The sequence below is a fragment of the Nyctibius grandis genome, chromosome 5 (assembly GCF_013368605.1).
Source record: "Nyctibius grandis isolate bNycGra1 chromosome 5, bNycGra1.pri, whole genome shotgun sequence".
Lineage (NCBI taxonomy): Eukaryota > Metazoa > Chordata > Aves > Nyctibiiformes > Nyctibiidae > Nyctibius > Nyctibius grandis.
The window spans coordinates 61,014,175-61,034,751 of record NC_090662.1 but is presented as its reverse complement, the minus strand read 5'-3'; the positions used below and the strand labels follow the sequence as shown (position 1 = coordinate 61,034,751).

Genomic DNA, 20,577 nt, shown 5'->3' with positions numbered 1-20,577 from the left:
CAGGCTCCCCTCAGACCTGGTGTGGGAGAGGCAGGTGCAATCTGGTCAGCTCTACCCAAAAACTTCCCTGTGTGCCCTCACTGCCTGACTCAGGAACAGCAAGAAGGAAAGCAGGGAGCTCGGGTCCGTGGGTGGCAGAAGGGGAGGGAAGCATGGCAGGTGCCTTACCCAGAGGTGAAGCTGGACCTCCTCCCTGTGGGGAAAAGCCACCCTTCCTCGGAGCTGAGGTGGAAGCTCTGAGCATGTTCCCCTGATGCCCAGGCGGGCCAGGCCCCAGCCTCCCAGCAGCTTGCAGCGCTCACATGGTGGTTCTGGGTTTTACATTCACCTTCCCTCTTGCCCCTGCAAACTGCCCCAGCCTCACCACCGCTCATGGAAGAGAAGCCCAGAGCTGCTGTTTGCTGGGGCCCACGTCAAAGAAAGCAGCCCCCTTCCTCCCACTGGTGTTTCTCACTGAGCACCCAAGATCAAGGTTTTGGCAAATGGGTTTTGCTCCTGCTCTGGCCCATCAGTGATGTCTCAGCCCCAGGCTGCTTCTCCATCAGCTCCTCCATATGCAGACACCACGAAGCTTTCCTCTTGAGGACTAGGAGGACAAGACACACCGACCCACCAAGCCTCGGCCCCTGCAACAAGCAAAAACTCAAAAGCAGTTCAGAGAAGTCACCCAGATAGCACCACGCAGAGGCAGCTTAAGTACAATCTATATTATCTCTATATTTTTATTTGTCATCATATTTGCTCATTTCTGCAGAGTATAACGTCACAAAGACCAAAATAGAGAGAGCGGCTTGTCGCTGAGCTCACATCAGTTAAACACAATAGGTACAAAACTAGGTGACTCTGTCTTATTTATCATACTTTTTTTTTTTTTCAGTCGTTTATATACAAAGAATTACTCTATAGGGAAAAATAATAAACAAATCCCATGGGTATGTTACATGGTAAACAAAAAGGAAAGAAGGAAGGAAGGAGAGGGGAAGCAGGTGAGGGAGAGCAGCTCTGAGGGCCTGCTCCTGGAACGAACACATTTGTTGGGGCCCTGGGCTACCGCAAGCAGACCTGTGAGACCACAGATGCCTTGGCCTCCTTGGTCTGAAGCTCTGGGTCTTACAAGGTATTTGTTCCTCCAAGCCAGAGCGGCTTCAGAGCCAATCCTTACCCTGGCACTTACCTGTTGTGAGGGAGAGCAGGAAGCTCAGAGATGATTTTGTGTAGCATTAAAAAATATATATATATATAAAATCATAACGCATGGCAGCTGGCTGTTGTTTGGGTGCTAGTTCTTCATCAGGCTTTTCCAAAGGCAGATAGTGCAAAAGGGCTCTACTTTAAACCACTACATACAGGAAGCTTTGAGAATATCCAGATCCTCTGCACAGCATATATATGCAGCATACATTTCAAAATAATTTTTAAAAACTGCTTCCCCAAGCCTGGATCATCTTCAAGCTCAATGGGGCAAGCCCAGAGATTTCAGATCCCAGCCACCCAACAAAAAGAAGACTGGGAACAGTCACCAACTAAGTGACACTGGGACATCATCAAAGCCTGCAAATGCAATGAAACGGGAGGAAGGGATCATGTCCTGTGCCCCACTTTCCTTAAGAGAGAGGGCAAGTTTAACATAAATACTTCACGCTAAAGGACTATTTATCAAAGCCATGGGAGATGGAAGGAAAGCCCATTAATTCTTCAGCCATCCTTTCCAGGCGGCTTATGGCATGAGGAAAAGTTTTACACCAAGCCCCCACAAAGCCTGGCAGATAGCGTTTGCATGTCCAATTGAGCAGCGACAGCTGTAGGAAAAGCAGTAAGTAACTGCACAGCATCGCAGGACATGTGCAAATGGAGAAATCCAGCAGCAGAGAAGCTGCTGGATCCACTGACCCTGCCTCCAGCTCCCTCAAGAGTCAGCACCATTGCTCCCATCTGCTTCACTGTCCCCCCAGACACGCAAGTACAGAAGGAGACTCTGTCCTTAGGCCTTCCCCTATCTTATCCTCACAGCAGGGAGCAAACCCATCTCTCTTCAAGCCCTTTTCCTCCTGCTCCTGAGCACACACTTCTGGCAGGGATGCTGAGGAAACGAGGTGCTCTTTGCTCACAGTCGCTTCTGAGAAAGTGAATGAGCAAGCACATAGATGAGAATACAAGAGGAAAAGTAAACTCCAGGCAGTAAACCAGACCACAGCTCTCCTAGCAGAGCAACGAGGGGCACTCTGGAAATGCGCAGGTCTGCTGATGGCAGGGTAGGCATCAAGAGGGAGAGGAACAGAGAAACTACGGCCAAGAAAAATGCAGCAGCTTGCTCCAACCTCTCTGTTTTGCTTCCTGCTTGGCAGTAGGGACATCTGTGGCACTTGAGGGTGCTCCCCCCTCCTTCCCTAGTCATTTTTAAGCAAGCAAGAGGCATTTCCTGGTCCCTGGATAGATCTACAGAGGGATCATTTTTATTTTGGCTCCACTAAATACCTAGAGGCCAATCCAAAACCCAATAAGAGCGAGGAGAAGCTTCTTTTCCCAGTCCCATGGATGCTGGCTCCACCCTTGATAGCATCGCAGTTGCTGCAGGGCCTGTGAAATGCACAGCAGCAGCTGCCTGGGAAGCTAAGAGGGACAGTTTTAACCAGCCAGGTCATGTCAGGTTTCAAGTCTGCTCCAGTTTGGCCCAGAACAGCTATGGAGGGAGATAAAAAGCAAAGGCGGAGTGTGCAACATCCCTTCCTGACTAAAGGCAAAACTTGTGCAGCTCGCAGGGGAAGTCACTGATGACAAGCATGGGAAGAGCTACCTGCGAGAGACCAGGACCTGCTCTGGCAGCTACCTGGTGCAATCCACACCTTTAAGAGGGGCAGCTATGTCGAGGGGGGACAGGAAAGAAGAAGAAGAAACATTTTAGTGTTTACATTATCCTCCTTTCCCAAAGAGGGGTGAAAGGGCCAGAGCTCTACAAACTCCCACCACCTACCATGGCCAGCCCTCAGTCTTGTTAGCAAGAGACAGTTGCTCCAGGGAGGCTTCTTGCCACCGGAACACAGGGCAGATGGGAAGCTTGGACACCTGGTCATTAGAAAACCCTGCCCATGCAAGACTCAATTCCATCCCTGCTGAGCTTCAACAAGCATCAGCTTTGATGGGGAGCGGGGGGGATGCAGGCAGCGGAGGAAGAGGAAGAAAGTCCTCCCCCTCACTCACTCAAGCACAAGACTGCACACCCAGGTGCTTCAGAGGGTGGGGGCATTCAAGGCAATGGCTACAGAGAGACCAATCTCTGGTCTGGTCCTCAGGAACACTTATCACTGCATCCTAATCGCATTTCCCAAGGATCACAGAGATGTTAGTACCAGGGAGCTGGGGCAGAAAACTGTGCCTACATCAACCATTCAGGAAGAGGAATACAGGGCAATTGGGTTGTCCAGCTGGAAAAAAATCCAAACATTTTTGGCCACAACTCCAGGCTCTGACCAGTCACGCTCCACACCAAGCTGGGCAAGTGTGGGAGGCCAAAGCCCCAAACCCTGGAGCTTTGCTTCAATTAATTCCAGTCAATTGCTGATGTAAGGAATGGGCTCAAGAACGAAGTCCTGGCCACTCCCCCACCTCCGCACTGCTCATCGTGTCCGTACCCACAAAAGCTAATGGGAAGTGCCCACCTCTGCAATCTGCACTCTCTAGGAAGTGATATGACTTGCGTGTTTCTGCTTCAATAAGTTAAAAAAATAAAAAACAACAAAAGAAGGAAAATGACAGCCTGTGCTGACAGTTTCCTCTCCTAGAATTCATCGTCGGAGCTCAGCAAGAGGGTCTTCTCATTGTCACGGGCACCCGAGCAGCTGTGAGAGCGCGAGATAACATGACCGCCATTGTGCCAGGGTGGACCATGCTCCAGCGTTGACTGCTGGGTGTACTGCTGGTAGGCTGGGGAGAAGTTGTGGATTGCATCTTGGACAATGTCATGGGGGTTCATGGTCTCCTTGAGGCTGCTGGAGATGCTCTTCATGGGAGCACAGCGACCTGTTGGGGTAAGATGGGGAGGGACAATGAAGAATCCTGCTGCCTTCCATGCCCCTTAACATGAAGGTAAGGAGAACAGGGAACATGCACTCCTAGATCCTGCAGAAGTTATTTTACAGACTTCCTTAAGCAGCTGCTGAGGAAATGCCACACAAACGGTGTCAAGTTTTACCAGTAGTGCTCCTAAATCCAGCCGCTGCTAGCCAAGTGAATCCAATGCAGCACCAAATGGGGGACATGCCATGAGAATGGGACATACCTACAGTGACAACCTCCACTACACACTACCTGTGCTGGCTTGGGCGTGCAACGAAGACAGTCAGGTAGGAAGGTGCTCCTGTAAAGGGTTTCAGAAGACAAAAACTAAGGGAATTCTAAAAATATAGGAGAAATTACATTTGCCGTTCCCACTCACTGGAAATTAGACTGAGAGGTATCGAAGTGCCCACAGGAAAAAGATCATAAAAATGGAAAGCAGCGCAAGGGAGGGAAAGGAGGGGAACAGGCAGTACTAGAAGTGGAACCACCCCACGGCTGGAGGGTGTCACAGTGATACCGTGAAGGAAGCAACAGTTGGAGAGCATCCCACCCAAGTGCTGAGCGCAGAGGAAGGCTGCGTCCTTCTAAGAGCTGCCATTTCTCATGGCTTCTAGGTCCAATTCCCAGCATGGGCTTCTGGCTCTGCTCAGTCCTGGGGATGAGCTCCCCAAACAACCAAAGCATGCTGATCATCTGTGGCAATTATGACAGCGAAGGGAGGCTGGGTGAGAGCGCAAAGTTTGAGAGCCTGCGCAACTCTTTGGGGAGAGGTTCACACAGTCCTGACAGAAACGCTCTAAAGCTAGGTGTTATGCCTCTGCCCACGGGGCTGTTTTACAGCTTGTGATCCAGACAACCCTAAAACAGCTGTGTGAGGCAGTCAAGTTACAGGCCTACAAGGAAGGGGGAACAAAGGACAGAGCAGGCGGTAGGCAGGCTGGGAATCAGGACAGAACAGCATCCCAGTTAAAAACAGAGACAAACACACAGAGCATGCTGTACCTACCGTATGGCCCATATGATGGAACAGCTGCATCAGGGACCAGTGGCCAAAGCAAGGGAGAGAGAAAAGAGAGAGAGAGACAGAGAAAGAAATAAAGAGAGAGGGAGAGAGGAAATAACAAGAACTGAACAAGACCCACCACCAAAACATCCCCCACTGTACTGGCCAGCAGTTTACCCTTTCATCACCCACAGATTGCATCTCCTCCAGCTGCACCCACTGTCCTTCCAAAACCTCTGGGGCTGGCTGGGACAGGAGGGATCATCTACATGAACACTGCCAAGGGCTGCTGCCTTCCCACACCTCAAAACAGACTCCCCCCAGCAGGAAGGAACCCCTTTATTTGGAGAACACTGAATGTACTTGCATAGGCTGGGCACAAAAACTCCCTTTTCCCAGAGATAACATCCACCTCCCTCTTCCTCAGGAATAAGACTTCTAGCAGCCCAGCCCTCACAAAGTCCTTACAGAAAGATCCTCCTCCTCCACGGCAAACATATTGCCAAAGCACAGCCTCATCTTCCTGAGCCAGATTCAAAACAGAGCCTGTTTCAGGCCCTGTCCCTCCTGCCTTCAGTCTGTTGCACAATCTGGAGCAATGGAGTTCCCCTTTGGGGAGACAGGAAGAAGGACAAACCCACTCTACCAAAAGGATGCAACTGCTTGCAGCCCTCAGGTCTGCAACAAGCTGTCGTGGGTGGCATACTGGGGAACTGAAAAGGGAACAATGCAATTCAGGCAAGGTTTCTGCCCTGCAGAACCGTTGCACAATGAATCTGTTCAGACACCACGGAGGAGGGGATGGGACGTTTTCCAGGCGTTCAGGTTGGGAGTCATATCAGTGTGTTGGCTGCCAGAGGGACCAGTCTCCACCCAGTCACACTACCTCATAGACACGCCATATGCGGTGGCGTACTTCCTACCTTGGGCATCAAGTCTTTTGTCCATGTACACCTTGTATGTGAAGGCATGGCGCAGGGCAATGGCTGCAAAGAACATCTCCACGCAAATGATGAAGTCCTGATACCCAGCAGCTACTGTGCCTTCACCCACAGACACACTGGCAGAGTGGATTTTGGGGATGGCACCACACTTTTCCAAAATGGCCAACAGCATCCCTAAACAAAGCAACAAGCTCATGTAAATGTGCAGAAAACATGATCGCATACTAACTGTAAGGAACGGAAAGAGCTCTCTGTGCTGTACGTCCTAGAGGCAAACCCATTTAACACAGGAGCTACAAACAGAGCGGGCTAGATACTCCCATCTACACTCACCTGTACAACAGAGAAAGGAGGAGTAAACGAGACAAATATGTTTAAGGAAAGAATGTTCAAACACTGACCCTCTTCTATTCTCAACTGACGCATAATCTGTGGAACTAGCTGCTGCAGGACTTAATCGAGTCCAAAAGGGTAAGAAGCAGTCAGATATTTCTGTGAACACTCCTGCGAGCTCAGCACTTCCACTAGCTAGAGCAAAAATTGAAGTAACAGAGCTTTTCATTTAAGCATAAAGTGGTTTCGACATACTATTGCAAGAAAGATGTTTCTCCCTGTCCAGAGCCAGGTGGCTGAAGAATTCCAGAGAAGGCAGAAAGCATGTGACCAGACAGCTCAAGATTATAAACTAGACACCTTATTAGTTTCTCTGTAGACAGGGAAGATGGGCCGTATTCCAACAGTCTAAATTCCACCTAAGTTCCTACTCAATTAGTCTTTGAAGTGAACTCGGTAAACCTAAGTAGGGCATTGAACAGGGAAAAGCTTAGAGCCAATTAGTAAGAAGCACTAAGTTCAGGTGGAATTTCAGCTTTCTGAATGTGCCTCTGCATCATGCGTACATGTTCTGAATGTCCTTCCGCTCAGTGGTGGTTGTGGCAGCACACGTTGCATTCAGCCAGCTCGCTGCTTCACATGAATCACAGACATAGCATAAGAATTTTATTTATAGAGCACTAAAAAAAAAAAAAAACCTAAAAGTTTTTAGATGTGCCACTTTAATCAATAAAATGGCAACATGCAGATAAAATGTTGGCAGCTTGTGCTTTATGATTGTTCCAGGAATGCAAAGGACTCTTCATCCAAACAGCTGATTTTGGCAGGCAGATATGTGTGTGCACATGCACACGCACGGGGATAGTGAGGACTCAAGGAGCATAGAAAGACAGCCGAAAATGAGCAAAACAGGTTTCCCAGAGAAAAGCAATGAACGACTATAAAACAAATACAATAATGATACAGAAAGACATTCTGGTTATTAATCAGCACCTGCTCTATCAACTCTAGCATCTGAGCCCCTGCAGAGAGCTCTTTGTGTCTACCAAGGGAGAGGAAAAGCAGCTCACCTTGCCAGAAGGACAGGAAGATGACAGACTTCACCATGAAGAACTTGAGGACTGGGCTATAGGGACTGAGCAGCTCACGTGTGGCGAAGTAGAAAAGGAAGAGGGCATATAGTGCCAGGCTGACAGAGATGTTGTAGATGATCGTCACGTAGAGGTAGCCACTGGTTACACTGAAAACAGAAGACGTATGAATGCCTAAAATTTCAGCATGATCTTTTCCCCTTTCCACTGTCACTGAGGAGTTCTAAGACTCTTTTTTCCTTCCTGCCTCCTCCAACTGAAGTAGAGAAAACCTGAAACCAACAGGCTCACCCTTGCCCTCTTTTCTCATGTGCATATTCAGTCCATGTTATCCCCCTGTCTTTTCCCATGGCCCAGCACAGACACGGACCACAAGCACAGCTGGGCAGAGAAGGGGCAGCCAAGGCATACTTGCTAGACAAACAAACTTACTCAAAGTCACCATCCTGGTACTTGCCGAAGGCCTGAAGGATGACTGTGCTGATCGCCATGAGGGGCTTCACCACACAGAACTGCAGGGTAGCCTACAGGAATGAGAGAGGAAGAATGAGAAGACAGGAGGTCCAAGAGGCCAAGTTCCCAAACAATCACCGTGACAGTGTCTCCACTGGGACAGTGCAGCAATGCAATGCAATCCAGCACCAACAAGTAGTCTGATCCCACTGCTTGCTAATCGATTTTGCTTGAGGACTGCAGCACCCAACAGGACATAAAGGAGATGCAGAAGAAGTATGTGTGCTATCTACTTGTCCAAGATGGGAAGAAAAACCTCTCTGTAGGTTGCTCCTAGAAACTGCTTGGCTGCTCTCTTCCAGAGCTGTCTTTCCTAGGCTGTGCTACAGCTCATTTATGCATGGTAATGGCCTGAGAAAAAAAAAAAAAAAAATCCCACACTGTGCTATGGTATGGACACAGCAAGTTTAACAAAGGGGTACTGGGGAAGAGAAGCAAACTCCAACCCATATTTGCCATAAAGCTAGGCAAGATGGTCCCCTTTATAGGAGGGGAACCCAGCTCTGTGAGGAGGAACTTTGACAACTGCCACCATGTTAGCATTTTGTATACACACCAATGTGTGTTGCCAAACAGAAATTAAGAGCTATTCAGTTGTCACCCACATGATCCTTACTGAATGTCCCCAAAGGCTCCATAGTGCTTGGGATCAGCTCTGTCCATTCTGCCAGTATAAATCACTGCTCTTATTGGGACTCCTCCTCTCTCAAAGCAACCCCATGCTTCATCTATATGGAGACATTGAACTCCAAGGTCCTAAGACAATGGAGGGCTGTGACCCTAAAAATGTCACCCATGTCTCCCTGAAGGAGGCTGGAAGAGCCTGTGCAGGTGTTGACCTGCACACATGTGGGGAGGGCTGTGTATGGAAAGAAGGCAAAACCAAACAGGAATAATTGCTTTGGATACGATGCAATTTGTTAGTGGTCATAAGACTTCAAGGAGATTAAAAACCCCAGCACATGCCAGTTAGTGAGTCACTGTAAATATGTGAACTGGAAAAGGTCAAGCTAATTTGTAAACAACTCTGTCCTCTGAGCTTCCCCTCCTTCCAATCTGGGGATGTTTTAACCATTTCCCTGCAATCCAACCACCACGACCTATTTTTAGTTGCTTCCCCAGAAGACGCTATGGCGTACGGGAAGCACATGGATGGTGTGGGACCCATCTGTGAGGGTCACCAGACATAGACCCAGCAAAGAATCTTGATCAAGACATCTTTAAGGAAACAAGCTGTCCAGATTTTACACTATAGCCATCAGCACAGCATCTGACTGCTGGAGGGCTGCAGGCAACACAGGCAGACTGACTGACCCACAGCAGGCACCTGCCTGAGCACAGCTTGGCATGGGGGTGAAGACGGAAGGAAGGAAGGAATGGTTACAACACACAGATTCCTTCAGGATGAAAGGGGCTGGAAAGAGCAGAAATTGGGCAGGTAGGGGTGGGAGGCAACAGGAGTGCTGGAGATGCTGAGAACAGGGATAAAATGGGCAAGGTGCTCCTTCCAGCACATTCCTCTCCCTGATCATCACAATGGTGAATACTGCACAGATCAGCATTGAGATGTGCGCTGTTGCCCTTTTGCACCAACCTTCCCAGGAATTTGCCTTGAAAGGTCTTACTCGGCAATCCTGGAAGTCTAGAAGTACCAGAAAGTGAGCCTTGGTGTCAAAGATTTCTCACCAAGGCAACATTTAAGCTTGAACCAAGAAGGATGGAAATACTTAAACATCCCTTTTGCAAGACACCTCCCTTACAGCCTTCACAGCAGACTTAGCAGTTTGCAAAGGGCAGGCCTGACTAGAAGAATTGCTGCCAGATAGCAGCAAAAGAAAAGCAAAATATCCACCTAAGCCACAGTTACCAAAGGAGCTGAGGATTTGCAGAAGCCAGCAGAACCAACCCCCCCCACCCCCAAAAAAAAAAGTGCTGCTATTCTTCATTGTTGTGAAAAAAAACTTTCCATGCACAGTCAGGTGCAACCCATGTGGAGATAACTGCCAGAGGCTGTGGGACATGAGAAACAAGAGGTCTAAGGGAAATTATTTCTCCAGCACTCATTCACCTTAATGGGCATTACACCTGCTTATAACATTTAAAAGGTAAAAGTTAACATTAGGAGCAAAAAGAATAGGTAATGCATCGAATCAAACAAAGGGTGTACAAGTGAAGCCCAAGAGAAAGAGGTGAAGCAGCAGACTGGGAGCAGATTAGAAAATAAACTATCAGAGAATAAAACAGGAAAGCCGTAAGGACAGAATATGGGACAGAAACAAACAGAACAGAAAAAAGAAAGATGTGGTCCTTTGAAAAAGCCAATTGTGCTGTAGAGATTAACACTAGGTATTACTATGAGGCTGCAGTGTACCTTTGATGTTCCTGCATATTGCTAAAACACAGAAGATGGGTCATGATGTGGAGCAGAAGCCAGGGCAGGTATCTAGACCCAGTGACTGGAATTACAATGACCTGAGCCCTTTCAAAGAACCAGACCTGCTTCACGCTGTCTCTGGAGAAACCTCATGTGTTCAGTTCAGCAAGTGAGCAAAGCATTGAAACTCACCTGCTGTTTCATGGCAGCCAGAGGTGACTGACCTGGCATGAGCAGACAAGGGCTGTATCGAGGTTTAGATCTCCCCCCCATCCCTCCCCCTCAACATACACAATTCAGCACAGACAGACACACATGGTGAGCAATACTCGGTTCCTCCTACAAAGCGTTGTGTCATGCTTAACCTCCACCCCCTCTTCAACTCCAAACCACAACAGCAGCACTGGGAATTCAGGAGGCTGTTACACAACTGTGGGGTGTCTACAACACAACACAGCCATCAATTTCTTAAAGTTGGGACCTCTGCAACACAGAGAGGGAAGGGGAAACTGGAATTTCTTCCCAGGAATAACATCAGATCCGGGAGATACATTGGGTCTTTTGCTAAGGCCTTTCTGATGCGGGGTTGAGTACAAAATGTTAAGATCATTCAAAACAAACAAACCAACCCCAAAACATCCCCTCTTCTCAGCAGTCTGCAGGCCTCTCAAAACAATATTATAAACCGCCTCAAAGGAGTGTTCATCTCAGAAGTTCAGCAGCAAAAGGCACATTGCCACCCACACACTTCATTCACTTCTAGAGGTCGGCATAGTTCCTCCAGCCCATACCTGTTTGCAGAACCTCAGGAATCCAATCGAATAGGTCTTTCCCCACAGGCAGCAAGTCCCATATACACAGCTGGACCTGAAAGAGCCAACACAGATGACAGGGTTCAGAAGCAAGATTTGGGCTAGAGTGCAAGATTCCTACCCTCTTTGTCTACCTCTCTGTAGTAAAGTTGCCGGACTGGTGCTTTCTCCAACCATGATTACAATTACAGCCATACTCTCTTTCAGACACGTGTTTAAAACAACAACCTGACTCCACACTCCAATCCTCTTTTTTTTTTTTTTTAAACTGAGTAGCATGGGGAGAAACACAGATCCTAGAAGAAGCGCACACAACCAGCTGAAGGCAGAAAAGATTTAAAGGAGAAGAAGAGAATAAGAAAAGAAACAAAGGAGAAGGCAGGTGTCCAGAAAAGCTGTGAATCAGTCCAGCTTGCCTAAGACGATGTGATCAGCCTGATCTGTCTCAGAGCAGGGTACCAGTAAATCATCACCATCCATGCTGCCCAGTCCCAGCAGACATTTGCCACCTGACACAGTTTTTCAGGGCAGGGACAGAGGCATGGTAGATGGGCACAGAAGGAGGAGAACGTTACGCTGTAAGCACAATAAATACTCACTCAATTGGTTTCCCTCTGATCTCAGACATGATGGAGCTCTCCCCTCCCAAGTACTCATAGCAGAGGCTGAGAAAGTTGTATATTACAAAGGCTGCAAAGACATCAATTAGAGTAAAATGACAACCAACTTCAAAACAGGTGCAAGGACCAAGAGTACAGGCAACAGACCAAACATTAGCAGGGACTGCTTATGCAGCATCTTTCACTTCAAAGCACTCCAGATTATTTTCACTGCATTTATCATCCTACCTCAGCACTCACAAGACTATCTGAACTGGACTTTGGCCAAGGTCCCAGGCCAGTTCCATGACTCATGCCAAAAGGGTCACAGGACCATTTAAAACTGTGGTCAGTCTCTGTTTTACTTGGCATCTCTAAGATGCCATTCTTTACAGGGTTCCTGTGCATTATTCCAGGACATTACACTGGTACTAAATAATTTGGAAAAGTTATCGCTGATCCATCAGCCGTATCTTATCTCCTGTATTTAACCTTTTAGAGATGAACACAGTTTCTCTCTCCAAGGTAACCAGACTATAGACATAAGAGTTGGAGAAACAGACTCTGTGCTTCATTTCCTCAGAAAGCTGAAATTTCTTGCATACTGAACAGCCGCCTTCTTGGGCCACCTCTTTTCTGCCTTCCCCAGCAACCTGGTACAGATGAGGAAGAGCCTTCTCAGACTGACTGCTAATTCTCTGCCCCATTTCAGTTCTCTTCAAGGCTCAGTTTTGCTGATACACAGAAACCAAGGTGAAGACACTGTGGGGAAGGCTCCCCAGACATATTTCATTTTCACAGGATCCAAACCCACTTAATTATGCACGGAGTAAGCCTGTACGTGCCCTGTCTTACACTCTCTTGACTTGTTATAATTGCTGTTGGATCCTCATACACTTGTGAGATTTTTACGGCAAGGACTGTACTCCTAAATTTGCCATACAGCCCTGGGACAAAATGACAGAGCAGGTGACCCTTCTTTCAACGTTATTTTCTACGATAGTCTGTACCTGGACATTCCCTGGAATACCAACACCCAAATCCTGGTTTTGGCCCCCAGCGTTGACATAATACAAAGAGAAAATTCCTTGGGATGGAACCAGAAAGAACAAAAGCCTAATAATGTACAGTGCTGCGCAGCTGACCTCACCAAGCAGCCAGTTATTAGACCTGAGGTCAATTTTCCCACATGGACGAACTTCCAAAGTCAGAGACAGACAGCAACTCTAATTCTACAAGCATCCAAACTATGCCCTGGAAAAAAAGGTACTCAACACTCCACAAAACATTCACAGTCTCAAAACATTATACTTATGGCTCATAAATGTGCCTAGCTGGCAAGTATACTACAGCCCATAAAAGGCAGTGGTATACCTGCTTCTATGTATGTAATTGGGATATTGTTATTCCATCTGTAATCCTTGTTATTGAACAAAGTTAGGTATGCTCACAGAGCAATGATTTTGCAAAAGCCTTAATTAGGAGAGAAAACACCAACCCTGGAAAACTTATTAGAACAACTGTGGTAACCCCTTTTGCCTGCAATTTTCCTGCGACTTAGCTGACAGCTCCCAGCACCCAGAGGAAGAAAAGCTGAGCTTTTCCTATTGTCCTCCACTGACCCCTGCCCTCTGATGTGGTCATTACAATACCAGCTGCCCATTCCACAAACACTAGGGAAGAGATGACATCAGAGGAATAAAACATAGGAAAAAAAAAAAAAAAAGGGAGGGGGAAATATCTGCTCTCTGTCCTCAAAAGAAATTAGTGCTAACTATCAAAGCTCACCACACCAGCAAAAGAAGTCTTCTCCCATTCCTGATCCACATTCATCAGATGGTGCTCATGACACCAACATAACAAAACAAACAAAAAAAAAATCTACTTGTGTCAGTGTTACTGACAGCCAGGTTTGTACAGAAGCAGTGTCACCTGAAAGAGCAACACCAGAATATGCTCATCCTAACACACACTATGAAATGCTGCCCATAAATGGCCCAAGACAGATTTCAAAATTTATTAACAGGGTCTTCTCCTTCTGCTCCCTAACAGAGTTCCCCCCACTTTGCAACCTAATACCTTCCCAAAAATGAAATTATAAGGTGGATGGCAAGGGAAGGCAGAGAACAAAAAGGCTGTTTCAAAGTGGTCCTCAGAAAAAGTGAGGGAGAGAACCTGCTGATGGAAGGGGCTTTCACCTCCACCTGTAGTCTTTTCACACAGCCCAACGTGCCAAGGTGAACTCCGGAGCACGGGCTGCCTCCTGAGCAGACGTTCAGATGTCTGCAAACTCCCTGAGCAAGAGAGGCAGAGGGATACTGGCTGTTGCTAGGAGAGGAGTTTCACAGAGTAGCAGGCTTACTGCTAGACCTATACACACGCGCAGGGCAGAAAAGGAGGGAAGAAAAAAAAACCCAGGCCCAAACAAAGATGCCTTCTGAATCATGTGCGCGTTTGCCATCTGCTGCTGCATCTCAGAGCATTGTCGTGGATGTGAAGGAGGGCCTGCTGTTCCCTTCAGCTGATTAACTTGTTCACATGGCCAGGGGCACCTCTCCGCAATGCAGATCTCACCAAAACAACTGCACCAGCGAGTTATGATTTAATGAGGGTACAGCGATAAACTGTCCTCAAAAATACACTGTCAGAGTGCAGTTTCTCCTGCTGGATGGGCAGAAGGCTCCTTTCTGGATGAGATCAGGAGGGAAGTTTAGATAGCATTTATTGGAGAGTAACTGTTTTCCTCACACAAAATGCTAGTGGCATCTGCAGCAGATAACCGAAAATTAAGCAATCAGTAACTCATCCTGAACACAGCACCATCTCCCGCAGAACTCCAAAGCACTTTACACCTCACTAACACCAGCACGTGGTGGCTGTGCTACCCTGCGTGATCACACAAGCGACCACAGGATGGGACCAGAAGAATACATCGCTAACAAACTGTGCCAGGAAAACGGGACAAAGCAAGCGTCTGGCTGCTAAGTACTGTTCCAATAACTGGGAGATAACCGATACCTCTCTTTAAACACCCAGCTAGAATAAGATTTTTGGCTTTACACCTTCCTGAAGCAAAGTACCCAAGAAATAATAAACTTTGTCTCTACAGAACATTGGAGGGAAGGCTCAACACATCTTGTCATGCTCAAAGGCCAGTGAGGGAGAAGGTCAGGTCGGACAGGGCTTTGAGCAACCTGATCTAGTGAAAGACGTTCCAGCCCGTGGCAGGAGCGTTGCACTAGATGATCTTTAAAGGCCCTTCCTGACCCAAACCATCCTATAATTCTATGATTTTTCAGTCACTGAGCAAGTCATGGCCCAGGGTGAGCAATCCAGTGAGGCACACCGTAAAACTTTGTCTCACTAGGTGACAGCGATGCTTTCTCCACGTGCACAACCAGAAGCAAAAGTTCTCTCAGGGCAGAGACTTCCCACCTCCCCCATTTTCTGTCTGACCCCTCCTTACCTTCATAGCAGTCCCGCACTGTGCCAAAGTAAACATAGTACTGGTCATTGGTGAAGAATAGGAGACTGAGCCATGAGTCAAAGGCGTAAATGGGCACAATGAAGAGGATCCGAACAATGTAGCGCTGTTCATTGGGGCAGCTATAGCAGCGAAGATGCATGTAGATCTGAGAGGATGGAGAGGGAAGACCAGGATCAGCGGTATATGGAACAGAGAGGAGAAAGTGGAACTGAAGAGTCAACTGGGCCAGGGAAAACAAACTCAGTAGATCATCTCTTGATTGCCTCCAGCAGCCTCAAGGTGATGAACATAAAAAAAATATCACTGTTATCACATGGCATTGATACAGCATCCCTTAGTTTGCAGAAAGGGGGAAGGAGGAGAAAAAGGAAGTGGAGGCATTTCTAATCTGGCTTCTCATAGGGAATTAATTTACTGTTATTATCATCACCACACCTTGCCCATATTCTTTTGTTCATACCTTTTTTTCTAATTATCAATCCCATATTACTGCTATCCTGTTTTAACTACCTAAGATTCATAACACTGCAGGCTGCTTTTCTCTGAAGAGGGAAGGAGCATGCACTTAAGCGCACGCTCATTGTAAACACTCTCACTCTCTTGGCAGTTTTGGACGCTTTCGAGACTTTCACCTGAAACAACCTGAGAGCCCTTCACAGCACTGCCAAAAGCTAATAAGCCACAGTCCCTCTGCTCAAAAAGTGCCATTCTGCGCTCAGTGACAGTGCAGCCCCAAAGCATCAGCAATCAAGGGAGCACCGAGCTCATGCAGCTTGCTCAAAGGAACCACGCAGCCACACCGCTTGTTTTGTCTGACTGTCCGCACACATGCCAATCCCCCTAACTCACTCACTTGCTGAGGGGACTGCAATGTCCCCACCCTACACACTGCCACCGCTCACAGTTTGTTAGCCCTCATTAAATCCCACACCTAAGATGCTTTTACGCAGAATACCCACCTCCTGGGAAAGGTCTGACCAGAAGCATACCCCAAAGATGAGCACGACTCTTGCAATGGCCTAATAACATGGCCAGAGCTTCGGCACGAGTGGCGGGTACGCTCTGTTGGCCACGGAGTCAGCAGAGGGCACGTTCTCCGGAGGCAAGGCCTCCGTACAGCAGACCTCATCAAGCTGCTGCCCCAACTGCTGGGCTTAGTAACAGCTAGTTTATTACATACGTGCCTCACAAATGACCAATTTTGCTGCCTGAAGAGGCATAAGTATTTGTCTGAAGCTTCACCTTGCATTTGGGGGTGCTGTGAGGATTCTCTGAGGTCTAATGAAGCACACAGTGATGCTCTCACTTTTCCCTCATAAGGGAGAGGGGGTTGTCTCTCCCCAGCTGATGTTTGTTGTTCCATCTCTCCCTGCCTCTTGGCCAGGTCTGCTCAAAATCGACAGAAGGGCTCAAAAATACTTCTGTTTCCTTCTCTAACCCACGAGAAGCTCACAAAAGCCTCATTTCCTGAGGATAACAGGTTGAAAATAAACTAACAAACCTTAGGGATATTTTTTCCTTGTGACAATCCCAGTGACACACCTCACCCAGCACAGGGGCAGCTGACACCAGAGTTCAGATGACTCTAAGCTTTGCGCTTGGGATGTCACAAGAGCCTTGCGATCCATGTGCCTACAACAGCACAGGAACTGCTGCCTTGTAACAGGACAACAGCGCATTTCAATCAACAGTGTCTCTCTGGCACTGACCTCCATTGGTTTCTTCGGAGAAGGGCATTAATGCTTAACTGCGCAATGCTATACTGCAGAGGAAAGATTTCTTCCTACCCTCAGCAGGCAATCAATTTGTGCTCAGAAACAGGAGGATCCATGGCACTTGTAATTGTTATCCAAGCTGGTGAAACTGCAGGTGTTACTCTTATTCATCAGTGACTAATCCATTTTTGAACTTCACTAGCCCCTGTACTCCATCAATAGGCTGTAGTTTTCTAGATCCTAGTCATCACTCTGGAATCTACGGACCAACAGGTACAAAACACGCAGGTTGCTAAATAACAGGGCTTGCGTTTCCCCACTGTGTTTTTCAGTTCACATGACAACCGCATGAAAGAGAGGTACAGAACAGGATGAAGGGTTTGACTTGTTCTGGCTCCCAGGACACCTGCCCCAGAAAGAGGGGAGGGGAGAAAAATTAAAATAAAACATTTCCTGCTACTCCTTTCCGCAGCAGGGTTCAGCCTGTGGAATTCACTGGCACAGGAGATCAAAGGAGGTATGTCAAACAACAGATGACCATGATCATTTAGCTAACAGCTGACACAATAACAAAATGGCTAGATTCAGCTACAAGACCTGGGAAAGGATGGCTTGAGATAACACACCTTTCTGCAAACACTCAAGAGATGGCCAAATGTTTTACACCTGCTAGTTTTAAAGAGTTTGCTTCCCCTCCATTCACACTATGGAAATGGTGTGAACCTGTTCAGAAAAAGGCCTTCATATAAAAGTTGCCACCTTGATCAGCACAGACAATATAATCAGACCCCAAAGACAAGGTCCTGGTACCACTCCAGAGTCTGCAAACCCCCATCACACAGCTGTATCTGGCAGAGATATGCCAGGGTATCATATGTGTTCCTCCATGTGGCGGGGGAGGGGGGCGGGGGGGGAAAGGATGAGAAGTACAGTGACAGGGTTTTACCTGATGGCAGGTGATGAGCAAAGCTGTCCATACAAAGAAACCTGAGATGGCCTGAGCAGAGGTGGTCATGAGGAATATTGGCTGCTCCACAGCCGTGGGGCTGCCATCTTCTGGCATCCAGGAGAAGTTGGGAGCCACAGCTGGAGTCGTGGCAGTTGACCCCAATCTGGGGGCTGCAGTGACGTCAGTCATCACCATCATGGTGTCTTTCGGCGTGAGGTTCCAGTTGGGATTGCTAAAGAGCTGCCCACGAGCCAAGACCTGTCAAGGAAGAGAACCAAAAAGCAATTGAACCCAGCTGAAAGGACTCAGGAGCATAACAGTAACAGTACTTTGCATATCTCACATGCCTTTCACCAGGCTGCTCACATGCTTTACAAACAGGACCTGGATAAGTCTGCCACTGCCAGCCCTCATGATACAACAAATCATGTGGTACTCAGGGACCTCTCTACCATTCACAACACAGCCTCCCTGAGATCATGAAACACTGCCACCGCCATTGTCACCACCCTTCTGCAATAACAATATTTAAGAACAAGATGAATACAGCATTCACCTGAGATCAGAAGGAAGTATCTAAATCATCCATACTGGAAGATGACAGGCACACCTAAGTCAATAGCTCTACTTCCCACAAAAGCACTGGCTATTCTGCTGTGTCCTGAAAAGCCGGAGTCTTAGTCTCACAGTTTCATGTGGAAGGCAGCAGAACAAGCAGCAGTAGGCAACAAGAACATGCACCACAAAGTGTCACTGTGCAGGAATGGGGAAAGAGGAGCATCCTCATTCCTCCAGCGAGGAATCCTCACCTCTCCTACTGCCATTTTGAAAACCACACTCAGCTCAAAGGGCCTTCATTGGAAGGATATGCGCTGAAAGCTCTCCTCGCTAGAAAGAGTATACAGTTTTTACCAAACACTGTATAGCATGGTACACTTAGCCAGCCTGTCATTAATTCTAACTCAGCATTGCTCTCTACATGACATGAATTTAATCCGATTGGCTGTTAAAAGACAGCTGACCCATGAAAACACACCCAGAACGCAAGGATATGCAAGATTTCAAAGCAGCATGACCCTTGGTCATTTCCTGGATGAAAAGCTATTTTCTTTCAATGGAACAAATTCTTGAAGGTCCAAGACCTAAAGCAGCTATTATTTTCAATGTGGTTGTAAGCAGGCTCTAATGTGACCTCTGTATTGGAGGAAGATAATCCACTTAAACAAAGATCACAAGCAGGCAACCATTGGCTCTATCCACTACAAGAGCTGCTTCTGATGCGGTTGTAGTAAAGACAAGGTTATCGGGGGGAACAGCATAATATTGCCTCTGTCTGATAACCTCCTAATAGTTTTTGGGATACCCTTTCTGTAAAAGCGCAAGACGTAGCTCTCACGCAGGCCTTTAGGATCAGCAGATGGAAAGAGCTTTACAAAGGGCAACAATCCATCATCCAGTTTACGCCTGCAGCAGGGAAGGACACGTCTGTCTTTTACTGACAGGTCATGCCAGAACACAAAAGAGAACATACATTCACAGACAAACCGCCCCAGCCTTGCTTCACCTGAAGCCACAGCACAAATCGGAGAACAGGCACCCAGGAAAAGCAGAGGGCCAGAAGCAAATCATTTCCACATGCACACTAAGGTGTGCAAACGGCCCCTTTGGCACACACTTTTTCAAACCACACACTTGCATCAGCAGTGCGCAGCACTCTGATGTGACTTACGCCACATTCCACCTCATTTCTGCTTTCTTCCACAGGAGGAAGAGAACAAATACAAATCCTGGGAAATACCTGAGTTTGTTTAAGTAGATACTCCCTTACTACAGAGGGAGCTGCACAACTGCTATGGTTTAATTTACAAAATAATCAAACTTGGCTTTTCTTAGTTCTTTCCAGTCACTCTTTTTCCAAAATATTCCTGCTCTGAGTTACAGCTTTCCATAACTGTACGTGCTGAAGGGCAATTCCTTTCCAGTTCTGATCAGTACAAGAAACATAACTGTTAAGTTCTGAGTTCCAAAGCATACATACACACACACACATTACATTATCTATCTAAAAATTTGGAGAGACAAAGGCTGTATGGAGATGTCACAAGGTAGCAAGGTTTTTGCTGCTTTGGGAAGAAAGGGATTTCTACCCAAGTGACTTCCGAAGCGACTGAACACTCACAGTGATGAGAGCGCTTCCACTAAGCTCACAAAGGGCGCATCTAAAATGAAATCGGAGCAGATGCACCTGTGATTAACCTAGCTCTAAATAAAGCCCAGCCAGCTGCGATCCTGCACATCCCAGTGCACTTTGGGAGCTATGCAAGAGAGGAAGCTGCTAAGCATTTCCTAAAGTTCATGGGGGAGAGGATGTCTACTGCAGACCACCAGCGAGAGGAGGGACAGGACCTGGAGCTCCACGCTCCAGCTAATCAAATCACACCGACAGCACAGACCCATATGAAGCACTGGTAACATCAGCAGAACTGAGGATGTGAAAGGGAATTCCTCTGCTTCTCTGCACTCCGCATTTCAATAAGAAGCTGAAACAGCAAAAAGTGATCAACGGGTATTTTGATGTGACAAGGATTACGCATTCAGAAGAGAGGGCACTTAGAAGTTCAAGTTGTATATGTAACCTTAACAGTGCCCCCTTGTGATTATACACCAACTGTCATTAACTACCTGATTATGCACCATTCTT

The 20,577-nt window shown here is 47.3% G+C and overlaps 1 protein-coding gene across 3 annotated transcripts in view; it reads right to left on the bottom strand.

The window, feature by feature from the left end:
- Nucleotides 1-719: 719 nt before the first annotated feature.
- The window catches only part of TMEM184B (transmembrane protein 184B), a 30,747-nt gene continuing 10,889 nt past the window's right edge, over nt 720-20,577 (bottom strand). Inside the window, exons 2-10 of one of the 3 annotated variants that reach the window (XM_068401691.1) lie at nt 17,874-18,134; nt 15,192-15,357; nt 11,726-11,816; nt 11,106-11,181; nt 7,860-7,951; nt 7,407-7,576; nt 5,983-6,177; nt 5,063-5,086; nt 720-4,017 (exon numbers count right to left, since the gene is read on the bottom strand). In XM_068401691.1, the coding sequence (XP_068257792.1) occupies nt 3,776-4,017; nt 5,063-5,086; nt 5,983-6,177; nt 7,407-7,576; nt 7,860-7,951; nt 11,106-11,181; nt 11,726-11,816; nt 15,192-15,357; nt 17,874-18,074 (1,257 nt within the window). In that variant the 5' untranslated portion in view covers nt 18,075-18,134 and the 3' untranslated portion in view covers nt 720-3,775. The remainder of the gene's footprint in view (nt 4,018-5,062; nt 5,087-5,982; nt 6,178-7,406; nt 7,577-7,859; nt 7,952-11,105; nt 11,182-11,725; nt 11,817-15,191; nt 15,358-17,873; nt 18,135-20,577) is intronic. The other 2 variants (XM_068401692.1, XM_068401693.1) reach the window with 2 other exon arrangements.